The sequence below is a fragment of the Molothrus ater genome, chromosome 11 (assembly GCF_012460135.2).
Source record: "Molothrus ater isolate BHLD 08-10-18 breed brown headed cowbird chromosome 11, BPBGC_Mater_1.1, whole genome shotgun sequence".
In the NCBI taxonomy this organism is placed as follows: Eukaryota; Metazoa; Chordata; class Aves; order Passeriformes; family Icteridae; genus Molothrus; species Molothrus ater.
Window position 1 is genome coordinate 4,810,504 of NC_050488.2, and position 19,388 is coordinate 4,829,891.

The 19,388-nt window shown below is 39.0% G+C and overlaps 1 protein-coding gene across 10 annotated transcripts in view; it reads right to left on the reverse strand.

The window, feature by feature from the left end:
- The window catches only part of DOCK3 (dedicator of cytokinesis 3), a 185,849-nt gene that overhangs the window by 107,544 nt on the left and 58,917 nt on the right, over window positions 1-19,388 (reverse strand). For all 10 annotated transcript variants that reach the window (XM_054516046.1, XM_054516051.1, XM_054516047.1 and 7 more), the window contains exons 6-9: window positions 17,421-17,569; window positions 9,486-9,570; window positions 1,889-1,930; window positions 2-156 (exon numbers count right to left, since the gene is read on the reverse strand). In XM_054516046.1, coding sequence (XP_054372021.1) covers window positions 2-156; window positions 1,889-1,930; window positions 9,486-9,570; window positions 17,421-17,569 — 431 coding nt within the window. The remainder of the gene's footprint in view (window position 1; window positions 157-1,888; window positions 1,931-9,485; window positions 9,571-17,420; window positions 17,570-19,388) is intronic.

Here is a 19,388-nt window from a genome sequence, read left to right on the forward strand (position 1 = left end):
CCTGATCTGTTTGCCTTCCCGGACATCGTACAAGGAAAAAAAGACATCAGTGTCCTCTCCAATGGTGTTGTAGGTGAAGCTCTTCAGGCTGAGGAAGAAGTGATGAGGCACTGGCATCCGGCAGGCGTCCCCGTGCCGCTGACGGATGGTGTCCACCTGAGCCAAACAGGGAAAACCACGGGCACTTCCTCACACAGAAAGGACACCTGAACACATCAACCTGAGCATTTCAACAGAGATCCTGCTCTCCTCTCACCCTCAAGTAAAAGTTTAATCTCAAATATATTCTGCCTCAGAGATAGGGGCTAGATTAAGCTTTCTGGCTCTATTTTTAATGCTTCTAATTTGAATAGATTGATGAAACTGTGATAACCAAGTAGATACAAAACAAATGGTTTATGCATTGCAAATCTAATTTTATCAAGTAAACCAAGTCAATCCTATTTCTCAAATTTTGCTTTGATTCTGGTACTGAAAATGAATTATAAGATGGTACTGGAGTGGGTCCTGATGATTTCCATTTAAAACAGATGGACTTAAAGCATTGTTAGTAACATTTGTTACATTATTTCTTTTGAGCAGCTGCAATTCACTTCTAGAGGTCATTTCTGTAGCCAGTAGGATGAGGGCAGTGACTGTCCCCCTGTACTGGGCACTGCTGAAGCCACACCTCAAATCCTGGGGTTTGGGCCCCTCACTCCAAGGAAGAACTGAGGTGATGGAGCCTCTCCAGGGAAGAGGATGGAGCTGAGGGGGCTCAGCCTGGAGAGAAGGAGGCTCAGGAGAGACCTTATTGCCCTGTGCAGCCCCCTGAGAGGAGGTTGTAGCCAGGTGGGGATTGGTCTCTTCTCTCAAGGAACAAGTTGTGTCAGGGAGGTTTAGATTGGATATTAGGAAAAAATTCCACACTGAAAGTGTTGTCAAGCACTGGAACCGGCTGCCCAGGGAAGTGGTAGAGTCACCATCCTTGGAGGGATTTAAAAGATGTGTAGATGTGGTGCTTAGGGACAGAGTTTAGTGGTGGCCTTGGCAGTGCTGGGGGAACATTGGGACTTAATCCTAAGGGTATTTTCCTCTCAAAAACAATCCATGACTTAGAACAAAGCTTAACAGGCCAGTTTGTCCTGCAGGTATAACAAACTTAACAAGGGTTGATAACACGAGCAACCAATCAAGCCAAATAGTAGAAAGGTTTACATTTTGGCTCAACATATCAAGACCTATTCACCATAGCAGTGAATGCTGGGGTGGCCAAATTAAAAAAGAGTATAAGCAAATGCAGGCTTTCAGTTTTTACAACCCTTTACATTCATTCATGCTGATCTTAATAAACAGGTTGCATGAATATCCTAAGTGCTCTATGCTCACCTCCTCTGAATGCACAGACAGGTACAGTCTAACCAAAAAAATCTTACATTTCCAGACTTACAATTCAGATTTGTACTCGTTTAAAAGGAATTTTGTTCTGGACTTAAAATTAAACCCAAGGAAATCCTCATTCTTTAAAGACAGGTACCTGTGGAAGCACAGATCTCTGTAAAGATCAAAGCCAGATTCCACGACCAGGACAGGATTATACCAGCACAGAAAGGATGTGTGAAACAGAAGCCACTAAGCCACCTGTTAGCAGGTAGACAGAAGAGTCACAGGGGCAGAGGGAAGCTTTTGATCTCTCTACACAATTGTATCTTTTAAGAACAACAGTTACAAGCTCAGGAAAAGAGACCTAAATGGAATTTGAAGCAGGACCTTGGTGACTTAAATACTTGGGAATCTTCTGAGGAAGTGTTCTGTTGGTAAGGACTTACCCAGTAATCTCCATCATACCTTTACCTACATTACCAAGAACTTAAAGACAACAAAAAATTCAAACATGAATGATATTTACCTGTGATGTGCTCTGCTGGACACTGTGTCTACTTGACAAATGCTGTGGAGATACAAAATAGTAAAATTTAAACCTTTTTGAAAGTAAGAAATATTTACATTATATTTATATAGCATTAGAACAGTAATTCTAAAATGCTACTATCAAAATAATTACCAACTTTTCATGCCTTTTTTCAGTGTATCATCACTCACAAGACCACTTGCTTTCCTAAAGGCTTTTCTCAGTTAAGCTGTTTCTTTACCTACCTATTTGAATTTACAGGGAGTATTTACCTTAGCTTTTAAAGTAAAAGGCTGTCACAAGTTAGACAGAATTTCAAAAAGAAATGCTATTACAGTGTTGGAAAATTTCATTATTCTGTATAATCTCTGTCTTCTCCTGCTAAATGGGAAGATACCTCACCACTAATCCTCATCTCCTGGTATGTTGTCTGTGGAAAGGTGCATTTGTTAAAAAACACAGGCATCTAGAAAGAAAGATGGATTTTAGAGGTTGTTAAATCTTTTTGCTCTAATAAAAAAATAGAATCCTGAAAATTGGTTAAAGACTCTTCTACAATTTTAGCTGCCCAATACCTGTAAATAAGAATCAGTATAAAGAGCTATATGTCTAAAAACTCAGAGGATGATGCTGTATTTAAAGCCTTTTATGCTAGAAGGAGATGTTATAATCAGAAAATGGACTGCAAGACTCACTGAAGCCATTTAATCTCCAAAGGGAGATTTAAATACTAATCTAAATTGAAAAGGTTTCAGAGAGCTTTAAAAAAACCATCATTAATGATTCTGCCATGCCTTTCCCTGCACATCATCTTAATATTGGCATTTTAAACCAAAATATTAACATTGACACTGCCAGGCATTATTAAATACTCTCTTCATTCTCCCCACCTCTCTCCTTCTATTACAAACCCAACATCTCATTTACACTCTGTATCAGAATTAGCAGATCTGTTGACAAACATGAAGCTTCAAAGGAGGAGAAAGCAGAAGATTGTCCATGAAATGTATCTGGCAATACTCAAACTACAATGCTGTCTTTCACCCAGGTAAGACTTTTTACCACAAAAGGAGAGACATTCTTCATAATGAGAACAGAGCAGGGAGCTGCTGGGGTACTGAGGGAGCTGCCACAAGTGCTCACTGAGCCCCTTGCAATCCCTCAGCAGCAGCAGGCCCAGCTGGCCAAGGATGCCCCTGGACTCGACACTGCTGATGCCACATCTCAAATCCTGTGCTCAGCTTTGGGCCCCTCACTACTGGATTGGTTTTAGAGAAAATGTTGTCACCCAAAGCATTGTCAAGCACTAGAACAGGCTGCCCAGGGCAGTCCAGGGTGGAGTCCCCAGCCCTGGAGGGATTTTGAAGACTTGTAGCTGTGCCACCTGGGGACAGGGGTTGGTGGGGCTGTGGCAGTCCTGGGGGAATGGTTGAGCTCAATGATCTTAAAGGTCTCCTCCCACCTAAACATTTCTGTGATTCTAAATGGCATTTTTTGACATCTGTTTACATTCACAGTTATAAAAATGTCCTCATTCACACTCTCAGTGGAAAAATAATGATCTTCAGTTCCATTGTTTGTGTAACTACTGCATCATCTTCTGAATGTTAAAAGCTTTCAAGTTGGCTGAGTTGCCTATTCATCTTTGTGTCACCTGCAACCACTCAGAATCAGCTGGCATAGAGAAGACCAGTTATTTAAGCTATTCAAGGTGTCCTGAGTTCTTTTGATTAAATTAATCTCTAAATCCAAGTAAGAAAGTGAGACACTCAGGCAACACAAATATGAGAGGTGGTCTGAAGAGATTAATCAGCAAACACTGCTGCTTACAGAGTGTACACTGAGGTAAATCTATGACAATAAGTAGTAAAAACCTCAGGTTTTAAATTTTTCCACAACCAAAAGATTAGATTTGACTAACTCTCTGCTTTCATGCTTCAGGACCACGTTACAACAATGCAATCACTGACTGAGTTAATTTATGTGCCCTTGCCTCTGGCCAGGCAAAGTGCCCAGAGGGTACATGCCATTTTTGGGTACTTGGATGGGAGGGTGACTGAAAATAACCAAGATGGATTTATCAGGGGTACATTATGCTGGATCAAGTGATTCCCCTGAGGTAAGATAACCAAATCAGTAGATGAGGGAAGATCAGTGGCTGCTGTGTCTCCCCAGCACAGTCTCCCACAGTATTCCTGTACCCAAGCTATAAACTTACACCTTCATAGACAAACCCATTATTTGATTAAACAAATCCAACAAACAATAGGATTTTCAGGCTCCAAAGGTAGTGGCTGATGGTGTGTATTTTTCAGGGGTCTGTCCTGAGACTTATGTGGTCTTAAATTCCCAGTCCTAAACTGGAGGCAGGGTCCTACTAAAGCAAGTCAAACAGAAGTCAGGGGAGCACTCAGGCAGCAGGGACATTTAGCAATTTACTCTTTCTGTTACCAGAAATGGAGCCAGTAGACTGAGAATAACATTAATTCATTTTTCCTCAGCACTGAGTAAACTACAGCTGAAATGCTGCATTCAGCAAAGGCCAGTGAAGCAGCACAGGGTGTTTGAGGAGGATGCAGGGAATGCAGAATTCTGGGTGTGGAGAAGAGAAGGTCTGCAGGTGACCTGTGGCAGCCTTCCTGTAACCATGAAGGTCCCAGCACTAAGAGGCAGCCAGGCTCTCCACAAAGCTGCACAGCACATTGGCCAAAATACTGTGGTCATCAACTACACCATGGGATATCCCAATGTTCCAACAAGGCAAAATGTAACCCCTCAGGGCAGCCATTACAACATTCAAACCTTTCCTTTGAAGAATTTCAACATCCAGCTGGACAAAGCACTGAGCAGCCTGGTCTGAATTCAGTATTGACCTTGTATTGAGAGCAGAAAGTTTGCCTAGACCTCCCTGAGGCCCCTTCCAACCTGAAAACCCTTCCAAAGTGATATAAAAATAGACTGCTAAGAAATTATCCATCTTCATTCTAAAAAAAAAAAAAAAATCAGTTTTACCTTTATTTTTCCCAAAAAATAGTTGTCTGCAAAGGTTGTGCAAACTTTAACAGATACAATGTTCAGTATATCTTTCCTCATCAAAGTGTTTTCTGATGCTTAATTTGATTCCTTGCTATTGTAATCTAGGCCTATTGATTCTTTTCTTATCCATCATTAGGATGAAAAGATTAATTAATGCTTAATCTTGTGATTCCATTATAACCTCAAATCTCCTCGACAAACCTACCTAAGCTTGGAGTGTCCCAATCTGCACTTCAGAGCCAACAACTGACTGCAGGAGTTAAAACCTTACATTTATGACTCTCCCTGGTATACTACATTTTTCACATAATTTCTTAAATTTCTCTCTATTATTCGGAATTCTGATCCTTACCTCCATTGAAACAATCAGACAGACCATTTCCAATGTTGTGGATTTTGTATATTTAGTAAGCAGACTCCTTATTTCAGCATCTAGTCCTTAATTAAACATTAAACTTGAAGTACTACAAAATGGAGGATAACCCCAAGAAATTCACTTAATTCATCCCTCCTGCTATTTAATCAAATTATTGACAACCATTCTTTTTTTTTTTTTGTATGTGTTTTCTAATTAGCTCTGTGTTTACATTACTGTAATTTCATTTAGAACTAATGACCTTTGGAGAATGTAAATTAAAACAAACATTTAAAACCTTTACCAAAACCTAAATATGGCATCAGCTGCTTCTCCTCTATCCACTTGACTTATCTATGTTCTGGAACTTTTAAAAACTGCTTATTCTGGACAAGTTCACACACACTAATACTCATGTCCTTGCTGCAAGTAATTATTATTTTCTATTAATATTATTTTCTAGCATTTGTTACAGAGAGAGAACAATTACCAGCTCCTCCTCCATCACCTATTCTTAAGGTGTGAAATTGGCTTGCCTTTTGCTGGTATTCTGGAACCTTATCCATCTTCTCAGTGATTATCACTAACATGGCTGATATGGCTTCTCCAAAGATCCCAACTGGAATGTACACAGCCCCAAATCCCCTGGAACTGAAAACTTCTTGAGAAAGTTACCAGAGTTCAGGGGGGTAAGAAGGACATTAAGTGCCCTGTTATTTTCTTGCCTCGTGTGCCAGTTGGTTTTTCCCAGTATAAAAATTTTATTTTAGCTTCCCAGTTAGTACCAGGTTATTTATATAAAACCATTTCTTGATACAATTGACCACATTTGCTCGTTATATTTGAATTTGTGCATTGCCTTTCTAATTTTTCTATTTACCCATTTGTGCTATTCTATTATATTTCTCTATAATTCTGTTCTTGTAAACTGGCTCTCAGTAATCTCAATTTCCCTTTCACTCTAATGCCTAGAGGAAATGAAGAATTCTGAATTTATCCAACTTGGCTGTTAGAGAGCATCTGTGGTTTTGTTCCTAATTTACTGAAAGAACTATCAATTGTCCTTACCTGCACTTTCTCATGGTATCTTATCTACCAGTATCACTTTTCAGTGTTGTTCTTCCTCACTCCTTCCCTAACAATGCCTGGTGAGTGAATCCCATCATTCCCAAGTCAGTCTTAAACTGCTTTCTGCTCTGCCTTCATATTCTCATCTGACTTTTTCCTGGGCTTTAGAACCTAACACACACAAACCTGTTCTCTGCCAATCTGCTTTGTTTTACAAAGAACAATCAAGAAAATAAAATTCAAAAAATCAACAAAGATTTCATGATCTTCTCTCCAGTTTGTGCCCAGTTGTTTTCCTTATCTAGAAGAGTTTTGGATAACTGAATTCTTATTTTCTTGCCTATTCCATCTCACCAATCACATTTACCATTTGAATAAAGAATTAACAGTTCAGAGGTGATGGCAGCATTAATTTGAAGCTATTTATTTAGGAGCTCTATTTTTTAAATTAGAAACTCCGGTGAACTCATGGCATTTCTCTCACACAGCTGGAAGAAATGGCTGAGCTGCAGCAGTTACAGAGCCAACAGCTGTGCCTTTCATGCACCTCCTGAACTTGTCCTGAAGACACACACCCACTTCAATAACCTTCTAGAAAAGCTAAACATAATTAATCACCAGCTTTGAACATTTCTGATTTGTGAAATGACTTCAGACATTTGTGTCTTGTAACCCTTCCACTAAAATGTGCCATCCAAGTGCTCCTGACATCCTGCAGGACTTTGTGTTCCTAAATGACAACTTCAATCCAGGGGCAGCTCCAGCGCTGAGCTCTGTGGCAGAATTCTGAGAACATATTTTCCCACCATTCCAAAGTAATATGTATTTTTAAAAAGTGTTCTGTCATATTGGTTAAAGTCACAAACATTGTCATAGGCAAAGGGCAATTTGCTTTCCTTCAGGAGCAAAACAACAATTCCTGACAAGTGCTGTGCATCCTGCAGCCACTGGCATTTAGCTTCAGAATGAGTAACATGGAGCAGCAGGATGTGCAAGGCCTCAGAGCACAACAGCTCTGCCAAAGAGATGAATACAGCATCACCCAGCAGTCACAAACACACTCAGCAATGGAACATGAGAGCTAAAAGAGAGGCTCCAATGTAACAACTTACAATTTATCAAGAAGAGCAGTGCTAAGTCTAATGGCTAATGAGTTAAAAGTGCTTGAATCTCTCTTGTCACAGAGAGCAAAGTCTGATGTGTTGCCTCACCCATTGCTCGGCTAATGAGTGTTTTCCATGTTACATTTAACATCCTACAATCCTGAAAATATAAGAAAGTAATTTGGCTCTCACAACTACTCCTGCAAGATTATTTTACAATGTAAAACCTCACTGCTCATTTGAGAATCCATAAAGTATTTTGTCAAAAATAAGGAGGATTCTCTCCCTGGGTTTTTGTTAAGTAATAAAAACAATCCCCAAACCACATTAAAAATAATTCTAAAACACCCTAAATCACTAATATACCTTTCCTTCATTTTTTACCAAATTTAAGTTAAAAAAAAGTAACAGGTTTTCAGCTGCTTTGGTTGCTGAAATTGCCTCCTGACTGTGAAGAGATGTGATTAGACAGCACTGTCCTCTTGCATCTACACACTCCAGCAGCAGTGAAGTGTGAAGTGAGTAATGGTGCTGTCCTGAGCCCTGCCCAGCATGGAGCAGCACAGACACAGTCACAGGACTAGGGGGTGACATAATCAGGCTGCTCTGGCAATAAATATTGCCTATTTGCAGTACTCCAAGGATTCAGAGTAAAAAAATGTGCAGAATAAACCTCAGAGTAATAAACCAATCCTTAGTTAGCAACTGATCTCACACCCTGAGTCCTCACTGATGGAATTTGCTACCGAGTTCTTTCCAGGCTGTGCTGAAGGAAATCTCTGCTGTACTGGCACTAAACTCTCCTCAGACCACGGCAAATTAGGAACAAACTTTAAAAATTAGCACTATAGACTGGTGTACTTTCATATTTCTTATGCAATAATTCTTACTCCTTTCCATGAAATCCACTATTATACAGTGCAAATAATCCAAAGCAGCAACAGCACCCAGCTTGTTTACAAAACATGCCCTTGGTTTAAGGACAAGTCACATCTTGCAACCAAACCCATCAGCAAGCTATGGACCTCTCTGCCCCTAATCTTAAATAGCTGAAAGTCAAAACTGCTTTAAAACAGGAAATTAAAAGCTTCCTAGAAGTGAGTGACACTCTAACAACATTATGTAGAAAACAACTACTTTCTTTGGAAGATATTAAATGAAGTAGTTGCACAAAATAATTGCTGAGGGTTTTTTGTCTTTTTGTAGATAAAACAGCATCTGAGGAAGGGTTTTCATTCACTCTCCTAAATTATACATGTTGTTTCTTCCTCTGCAGTTACATCACAAGGCAAACCAAAATTATCTGTATTAGTTCTACTAACAGAGAATCCAAACACAGGTAGTAAAATGCATCAGTGGCTTTACAGTTCACTAATGGCACAATTCACATTTCCAAAACAACTTCAACTTCATTAGGTACAAAGAGGACTGTACAAGTGACTAATAATGACAGCGTTTGGAACTCACTACAGTGAAGGAATTATAATACTTCACCTGAAAATCCAAATATTCTTATTCAAATGCACTCCATGCTTTCCAAGGAGCAGTGACACACAACAGGGACAGCATTAATGTTCAAGGATTAGTTTTGCTTAAATTAACTTAACTTTAATTAAGTTAAATTAACTTAACTCCTCTCTCCCCTTTTTTGTGAGCTCAAAAAGTCTTTGTAACAGGGCAAAGATGTTTATTATCTATGCAACTACAAAGCCAGACTTTTCACTTAGGTATTTTTCATCTGCAAATCTGCTCAAAGAATCAAATAATGGCTCTCACAGACTTTCTGGACTCAGAGAACCTTCCAAGAATTAACACCACATTACTTTGTAAATTGAAGTAAAAATGTATCAAAGCATGCCCCTGCTTAGAGTAGGAGAGACACTGCTTTGGTGGTCAGGGTGCAAATAAAGAAGACATTTAATTTACAACACCATTGGAAACAAGAAAACATAAAAGAGTAAAGAATGAAAACATTTTCCCTTCTTTCCCTCCCACAGTGAAACTCAGAGGAATCTCCCATAGAATTTCTTACCATTTTATAAAGGTCTGAAACACTGATCTGATCTGAATCCACAACCTCAAAGTCCTTCCGTGGAACTAAGTCAAGGCCCAAATGTCTGCAAGGGAAGGAAGGAGCAGAGTCAGTGAGGCACATGAATGTCACCAGCACCTCCTGCATGTGCCTCCTCCAGGGTAGGGACACAGAAATACTCTGCTATTCCAGTCTTACTGCAATTGTTAACCATCAAACAATTCTAAAGAAAATTTAATGCAAATATCAAAAAATCCCTATACAAACTTGTTACCTTTTGTTCCCCAAATTCAGTGGAGCTCTGGCAATTAATGCAGGGGAAGCTTTTGGCCAATATGTTGGTGCAGTACTCAAAACAAGGTAATTTTGTACATGGAAATGTAGCAGGCAAACAGAGTTCATACTCTGTTTGCTGCTGAAGTATTTGAGTAAGATCCTTCATTACATAATGAAAAAGTTCCATTAACAGTCCTGTTCAAATGTGCCAACAGATTCCGAGCCTTGGGAGCTGCTTTGATATTCCTGGTATTCATAAAACTTCACCCCCATGTAAACACCGTAATTTTTGTTAGTAATAAACAATAATCTTAATCTGTATTTGTAACACACACAAAATGCTTTTAATTATTCTGAACAGAATTATTATTTTGGCTCAAATCAACTATAAAAACTGACAAAAAAAATACCAGTGCAAAGATGACAAGTTAAGGAATTCAGCTGTAGAGAAGGCAGTTCAGGTCACAGCTTCACAGGAGGAGCAGACAGAATAAGATATTCTTTATCCAGACAAATAAATGCAAACTGTTAATGATTAATTAATAACTGTAGACTGCAGAACAAGACAACCTTAAAGGTGACAAACCCCAAGTTTTTCCCCATAGATCTTTAGTTTCTGAGGCACAAAGTGTTCTGAGCATTACAATAAAAAGCTACACTAAACAATATTATTAGGAGTAAATTTTTAAGAAACCCAACACACGAATTAACCATTTTCCTGCTTTTGCCTTATATAACTTCGATACTTCACTTCCAGACATTTTATATTGAAATTCTTAACAATCTTAAAGAAAAAAACCAAACAGAAGAGGTGCCCTCACGAATTACTGTGGCACTCCTGTCACAAACTATAAAAGAAAAGCAGAAGCCAATTTAATTTTGTAATCAGAGAGGGAAACATTCTGCACAGACTTGTTCCTGATGGCAAATGAAAAATTTTATTGAGAAAAACCTCTCTGGTACTGTAGAGTAATTGTGTGGAGCAATAACAGAAGGCTCCAGGCAATCCAGTGTCTCTTTCTGGGCAATTGGCTTAAAACAACAGCTGGGGAGAAGCAGCAGTTTGGAGGAAGCTCAGCTACCTTTGCTCACCAAGGTGCTTTTAAATGTTACCCAGAAGTTTCCAAACTCCATAATTCTTTTTTTTTTGAACCTTTGCCTAAGCAGGTTTTCCTTCTTTCATTATATCCCTAAACCATCACATCTCCAAAATACAGCTCAGCCCTGTTCACTTGCCCTGGCAGCACTGTATGGTCATTGAAACCCCCTACTGACCAAGTGGAAATTCCATGTTCTGAGTTCTTTGCTCAAATCAATTGTATTTTCAATGGAGAAAAGGGAGCAGCTTTCCTTCTCCAATGCAGTTTTGTGTCAAATACCAAATTCTAAATTCTAATGCCACATTGTGAAAGTCACAGTTTCACACTTTGCTTTGATTAAACCTATCAAACACAAGTATCTGTGGCCCAGGACCAGGATCTGAAAACTGCAGCTGCAACTATGAAAACGACTACATCTATTTACCAAATGGAAAAGATTAAAATAAGGACACACTAGGTAATCCTTACCTGCAGCTGCCAGTTGAGCCTACTTATCACAGAAAGTCAAAAAATGTAATACAAAAAAATGGTAAAATCAGTCAGAGATCACTGCAAAGTTGTTTTTTGTTTTTTTTTTTAAATGTTACTGTTCATCAAATTCATTCACAGAAGCTTTCCTGAATGTATCCAAACAACCTCCAAAGCACCCTGTCATTCACATGTGTGCACACTCCCACCCCTAAAGTACATTGATAAAGGGATTTCCCCTCAGCACACAGATATGAACAGATTATTCCCTACTGACACTATCAAAGCCACTGTGTGTGCACTGCAGCTCCAGGGCAGTCTCAGAGCTCTATTCAAGTTCTCCAGGAAAACCTGGCCAAGCCAATCCCAGCCTGACGAGGTTCTGCTCACATCATTTCAGCTCTCTGGAGAGCTGGGGTGAAGCAGTGCCTGCACTCATTACTCAGAACATGACAAAAGTATTATCTTCTGCTTGATAATGTTCAACACAACTGCAGCAGCATCCCTGTGAAACTTATCTAATACCCTATTTTTAGTTAAATCCCTTAACACCGTGGATTTTCAGCCCAGAAGATTCTCATTCTCTAATACTATGCTAATCCTGCACAACACTTGCTCCCAGCAAATAAGGGTGTCTTGGCTGGAGCACAACCATGCAGCCATTTACTGTGCAGGTGGAAGTCCAGGTTTGTACACTCCATTTGTATCAATTATTTTTTTGCCTGTGAAGGACTGACAACATAATGCTTGAGATGGCAATGACAGTCAGTGGCCCACTTTCCCTCTCTATTACCAAACACAGGGGATAGAAGAGCCCCAGCTGCCAGGCAGTATTTCTCCAAAACAGAGCATGCATAAAAATTACATAATGTGCTGGTTTGTTTATTTGACAGTTCCTGTCTCCACAATACTTCCTTTTACAAGCAAATGCTTGTGCTCTTTTATTCTGCCTTCACACTGAACTGCCCTTCCAAAACATTTCCCAAGCATACCTACAAAGTATCCCCAAGCTTATCAATTACCTCTTGATTGCATCTGTTTGGGATCCCTCCAGCTGGCATTTGGGCATTCTTCCTCATCTACATAAAAGTCTTCACGATTTTCCTTTCTTTGGGGGATAAAAATTTTAAAAATCCACCACCTGGAATCTCTAGATAATTTTCTCTCAAGTAATATGAAATCAAGCCAACTGACAAAAACAGAGGGCTTTTGAATAGTGAAAGGGATGAACACACAATTCAAGGTTACCTGGGCTTCTAGAAAGAAACCAGCTTAGGTTTAATGGTAATTTTGAGGAGCAGTCCTAATTTCTAGTACGTTCACTTATTTACAATACAAACACTACAGCACTTAGAATTCATAAAACCACAAGTCAGCACAACTCTTCCTAAAAGAACCTTGAAGAAATACAGCATTTGATGTAAAAAAGCCAAAAACATTTCAGATGCAAACTCAGTCTTGAAGAACAGATTGGGAGAGCTCATCACGTCTCTGGAGGGTGCAAGATCTCATCCCCTTTGCTCCAAAAACATCTACTTTACCTCAACCTTTTCAGCTTTAATTTTGCAGCCACTACTCTTTCTTCTATTCCTTCTCTTAGTTTATCAAAGCCTCACTTAATATAATTTATATTTCTCTCACACAAATAAAGATGGTGAAGGGAAAGAAAATGATGCTAGCAGTGATTCACATAAACTGTGTACAGACTTTAAAATGGACTTTGAAGGAAATACAATACAGAAATCCACAGAAAACTAAATACATGAAAAAACAAACCACGTTTGTCAAAATGAGACTGCTAATACAACCCAACAGTTTTCCTTGATAGAATTAAGTTAAATTATACAAAAAAACTGCAGGGACTACAATCTACAAAAAAATTAGTAAAGTACTGATGTAAAGCTACACAGGAAATTATTTCTTAAAATGAAGATGAGGAGATGAAGGTAAATAATCTTAGTTAGGAACTGATAAAAGGGAATTGGAGCAAATACTTCCAAGCATGGCAGTATCAGGCTCCAGAGAGAGGTTATTCAGGTTTTTCTCAAAGACTGACTTTCAGCAAAGCTCCCTACACCTTTAATCCCAACTGAATCATTACTCCAAGGAGAGGGAAAGATGCTCACATTCAGACAGAAACGGCAGCTGCTCTTCCTGCAATTCTTAAAGGCATTTCTTCATGGTTGTTTAAGTTGGTCATTCCTATTTTGATTTCCTTTGATGTAATGACAGCTACTGCAATAAAAGTGCCTTGAATTCCCCAAACAGGTATCATCTGTACGTTTAATTCTTAACTCCAGATGCATTTAATAACTTTAAGCTCATTGTTACAATACTACCAAAAAGTCATTCTCATTCCTTTTATGTCAAGAAGATATGACAAGAGATAAATCAGTCCAAGCCCCAAAATAACCTACAAGTGTGAGCACTGAAATTTAGGGCTTTTTGAAATTCAAGACTGTGCTGACTTCACTAGCTCACACAATTCCTGCCCTCCACAGTTATGGATGTCAGTAGTCAGTAGGTACTAACCAGCAGCTGCAGGCTTTCCAACTGCAATTCTGAGGCAGGAAAAAACCCAGGACCTTAAAAGTGTGTTTCATTTTCTTTGTATGACAGTGTAAAAGATATATTGCTAATATTTTGCCCTTTGTTTTTCTTTTTTAACACTCATTTTTACCTTCTGGCTACCTGTGGATCTTTCTGCACAGAATTTATGGCAACTATTTGGAAAATTTCTTTTAATGCAATGATTTTAATAACATTTTATGGGAAAAAAGAATAACCTTTGACTAAAAAGTAATAAAAGCCTACAAACTCATCTTGTTCATGGCTTTTATCTGTCAAAAATATCAAGGTATTGGTGGCTCCCCCTCCTTACTCTGTTTCTGACCCAAAACATAGAATATATATTCCACATTTATAGGGAAGGAAGTGTCTTCCCTGAGTATGCAAGGAGACCTGGATGCTTTCTGTAATCTCCTGACAGATGCTACATTAATCTGAAAGAATCAGTCCTGAAGATCAGGTGAGATGACCTCTGATTTTCAAGTTGAATTACTTTGAAGAAAGCTTCATCTGCCTATCTGGCACACAAGGTATTGCACATACTGCTGCAATTAGCTTTTGGCACTGAAGCAGAAGCAGAGGATTCACATTTCAAATAGCAGCTCTGTCAGGCAGATTCCTTCATCTGTTTTTGATGCAAAAGTCTCCACAATGAAACAGCTCTTCATCAGCAAAAAAGCTGCACTCTGGTTTCCCATTCTAAGCAATAGTGAAAGTGGAAAGACTTATCCATTCATGTTGAAGCAAAAACCTAAACAAAAATTTCAAAATCAAGTATCTATTTGATTTGAAACGTGATAGAAAATGAGATGAAGAACTGAAGATTCAACTTTATAACTTTATAATGTGACTCAAATGAGATGATAAATAGCACACTTCAGCTTTGTAACATTTGTTCCATGCTTTACAACTTTTTCCTTGTTATTCACAGACCATTGGACACTTCCACTTCAGACTTCCACAGATCCATATTATGGCCAATTGTATCAGAATGAAACATTGCTAGAAAGCATTAGTATTTGCAATATTCTGTATAAAACCCAGCAAGATAAACAGGAAATAAAACAGTAGATAAAATTTTGGCTGTGTAAAAATACACAGAGATGCTTAGAAGTGCAAGTCTAAAACCAGCAAGGTACTCATCTGAAGGTACCAAATTCTGATTGGGAAATACAAAAATCTCTGTAGCAGCAATGTCAGCCCTGCTGTGTACAAACCTAAACTACCTGGGGGTAAGTGGAACAAGGAAGAAAGCAGGAATGCATTAATGTAAAAAAGGATGAGACCAGGAGCTCTCTTCTGTACAGGGGAGAAAGAATGTGTAAGCAACAGAAAATGGAATGGCTATAGGAAGGGGCCATCAGTATTGTGTTAGAAAAATGATTAGCAACAATACAGGGGTTTAGCAGCAATTATTGTAAATTAATATGCCCACATTTTAATAGGCCCAACTACAGAACAAAACTTCTTAGGATTTACAGCAAGCACACAAAATGAAGCAAACAAAGACTGTTTTCAGACAGTCTAAATGAGCTCTTTCACAAAAAATGCAACCTGTAGCTATTCATTCAAGGAGGGTATCTGTCCCTACCAGGACACAAGGGATGACTTCCAGAGCCACTGCCAGTGTATTTAAGGGAAAATTGTACCAGTTTAACAAAGTGAAAAAATCAGTCATTGGTGATTACAAGTAGTGTGAGTTTCATGTTTGCATCACTCCTTCCCAGATAATACAATTCACTGATGATCAAGGTGAGGATAAAGAGTCTCTCAGTAAATAGGCAAACACGTTACATATTAGATGTGTGAGATTACTATTTCCTGAAAGCTGCTTGGCAATGGAGTATCTCCTGTTACATTGTACTGTCTTGAGCAATTACAGCCCTGCTCAAACTGCAGGCAACTCAATCTTCTCAGACAACATTAATGCACATTAATAACAATGTTTTTAATTTCTTTTATTTGCAAATCTCAAGTATGACAGAACAGCAACTAACACTAGTATAATACTTGAGAAAGGGCAGTACTATGTGAATGTCTATGTAAGTCATTAGTGTTTTTAGCAGATGAACACAGGGGGTCATAAGTTTTGTGATAAACCTCAGAGAGGGGGGATAGAAAAAAGTGGCAGAACTCTTCCAGAAGTTCTGTGGAAAAGAGTAATGTTGCAGAAACACCCCCAAAGTCCCAGACATTTACATTTAAATACTGCATGTATCTCTGATGTCATGCATCTCTTTCTCTAGGGATTTTAATACCTGTAGTAAGAAACAATTTTTTTTTCCTAAACAAGCATCCTGAGTAGATGAATATAATCCCGAACACATTTACTGATTTCACTGAGGCTTCTCCATAATCGTCATGCATTAGATTTACCTTTATACATCAAAAAAGGTCTACAGGCACCTCATGGAATAACCTATTCTCTTCACTGCTGCAGTGCTCTCTGCTCTCATCTCTTTTTCCTCACAGCATTTTTGCAGTTTCCTGTTACTAATTTGATCATAAACTCTGAGCAAAACCAGGCAGGCGTAATGCTCAAACACGATCTCTTGGTTCCTATTCACTCCACTGGGAATAAGAATGGAAAATATCTGTAATTCTGCACTGCAGAAAGACTTGATGCAATCTATTGGTCTATGTCCTTCAGAGCTTTCTGTCAACAAGAGAGAAATGAAGTGCAGCAAAGGGGCTGCTAAACCTTTATCAGGGTGTTCAGGTATGTTCCTCAGAGGGGGTTTTGAGGTAGGTGACCAAGGAATGGAAACAAACATCGTTTAAAGGAAAACACTGGGATTTTCTCCTTAGCTGTCAAACTTAGAGGACTCCTCCCCACTCCCACATGCTCATTAGCACTAATCCCACTCCCAGGGGGAAATTCTCTGTTTGTCTGTGAGTGTGTCGTGTGTCATGCACAACTTACCTGTCTGATCCATATCCAGAACACACAAGTCTGGCCAAGGGCTGGTTGTTGTCTAATGACAATTTATTATCATTTCTGTGTGAATGAATTGCAGTTGTCTTTGCCTTTAAAAGAACCTCTCCACAAAATCACCATGGAGCCGACCAAGGTGACTAAACCTCTGAGAAGCGTCATGATACAAAAAGTCTAAATACCACAGCCTCAGCTCCCGTGTCCCTGGTTAACTGTGAGATTCTCTGCTTTTTGCAACAACCATTAAAATACTTCCTTAATGGAAGAAAAATGTATTTTAGGTACCTCTGAACACATCCTCCCAGGCCTAATATTCTGTAGGTTGATACCAAGTAAGTGAAGTGACCTAATCCTTTTGTAAGTGCAGGGAGCCCTTGGAAAGGCCTACTGGTAAACAGCTCATTTCACACCAAGAGCAAAACTCCCTGTGGAAGGCAATACATTCAGGAAAAAGTTACACTTGATTTTCGAATAATCCCAAGTTCTCCCTGTGCACAAATACTATTGCAAAGAAAACATTGAGTAGGGTTTTTTTTGTTAATAACAGTTACTTGAGAAGAATGAGAAGAAACAGGAGCCAGTACTTACTCATTGCCCCAGTCCAGCCTCACTGTGAGGTGTCTCTTGACCTCTCGCACCTGATCCTGTGTCAGGTGCCCCGAGAGCAGCTGCCTGCGGAGGTCAATGAGCTCGTTCATCACATGCCGCAGTTTGTAGAAAAGATCTACCTTATGCTTCTGTAAGGGCACATTTTTGGGAGGAGGGGAAGGGGGGAGAGGAAAGGAAAGAGGCAAGGAGGGGAAAAAAGCAGGGGAAAGAAAGAGAGGGGAAGAGAATAAGTTTGGAAAGAGAAAGTGCGAGAAAGAGAGAGAGAAAGAGAGAGATTAATAAGTTACCCAATTTTTATTTAATTACCCTAGAGGAACATCAGTTTTTGTGAGCCTTAAAATATTTACATCAAAAAGTAGTGTTAACTGATGCAATTCATACTAAATAACTTCTTATTCCTGTGGTTTAGGCTCAATCTGCTAAGAGGCCCATTTTCTGATGGAACCTAATGCTGAATAAGAGGATTCATTAGGCACAGCAGGAATCGCTTATTCCAATCATACAGCAAATGTAAAATTTTAGATTTCAAGTGATAGAGGTGAAAAAGTTTACTTCTGTCAGCAGCTAAATGAATGGCTCTGAGCAGTCAGCAACAATGAGTCACCACAACAAAAAAGCATTTGGAAATTATTTGTGATATTCCAGTTACTAAAGTTCAGCCAGGTATGAGGGGGGTGGGTGTGTGAAAATTCATTACCTGGCACTCTAAAAAGGACTAAAGCAATTAATGACAAAATCCACCAGGAAAACTATTTTGAAAGAGAAAAATTACCATAGGTAATATAAAACCCCCCACACCACCACCATCAGTAAAGACAAATAAACAGAAAATACCCTCAGAAACTTCTACAACTAACACTGGAATCCTTTCCAAAAGAACTGGTATTACCCCATGATGGAAAAAACCCTCTTCACCAAAACCAAATCCCCCAAAACCAGACGGAAGTGGAAATATAGTTATTTCCTGCAGGGGAAAAAAGTATGTGAATTCCCCAAAAAGGAAAGTTTAAGGCCAACAACCAAGGCCAGCCATAAGATAAGATAAAATAAGGACATTTGTCTCTGTGCTGGGTCAGGACTGTGTGTCAAGGGGGCTCGTCTCCATCCAGTCAGTCTCCAATACTGCGTAAAGCAGCCAATAACAGGAGGCCAAGAAGGAAAACAAGATCCCCTGATGCAGGTGGATGCTGTTCTTTGAACAGCTGAGCTCCATCCCTCGGCTTTGCAAAGCCTGAAGTGTTTGAATATCACTTGGGAAAACACTGAGTGGATGGACTGACATGGAGCCTTGATCACATCTCTGCTTCTACATGAGTGGGCTATAAAAGCCCTCTAAATACAGACACCTGCATCTACCCAGATTACATCTGATAGAGGAACATCCACAAAGAGAAACATAAGTGTTTTCTGTTGCAACACATTATTAGAACAAGTGTTTTGCACTTGTTTACCAAAAATAGCTGAGATGAGATGAAAAAAGAACTTCCACCTACTTGAGTTTGTTTTCCTATAAGACCACTAGATCTGCATGACTTAGGAAAACAGACATCAATGCAATCCATTTTGATAAGCATTTTTTAATTTCTCTGAACCTCATTACACATCTGTTTTGCTGAAGCAGGTTAAGCACAGATGGCATCATCAGTTGTTCCTATCAAACAATTTTGAGATGAAAAGATGCACAATCTTTCAACTCTGCATCAATACTGGTTTTGGTCCCACTTGAAAGAAAGAAAAACAGACACTAGATCTAACAGAAACACATAAATTTCTGGGGCTGAAAAAATTTATGCAAGGAAGATAATCATGCATAGCTGATAAGCTTAAAATGACTCAATTTTGTTTAGGTTTTATTACTAAATGTGGTCACAAGTAAATCCTATATAAGCTGACAATGACAGTAGGTATGGGCAATGTCCATTTTTATATGCTATTTATGTGAACAAT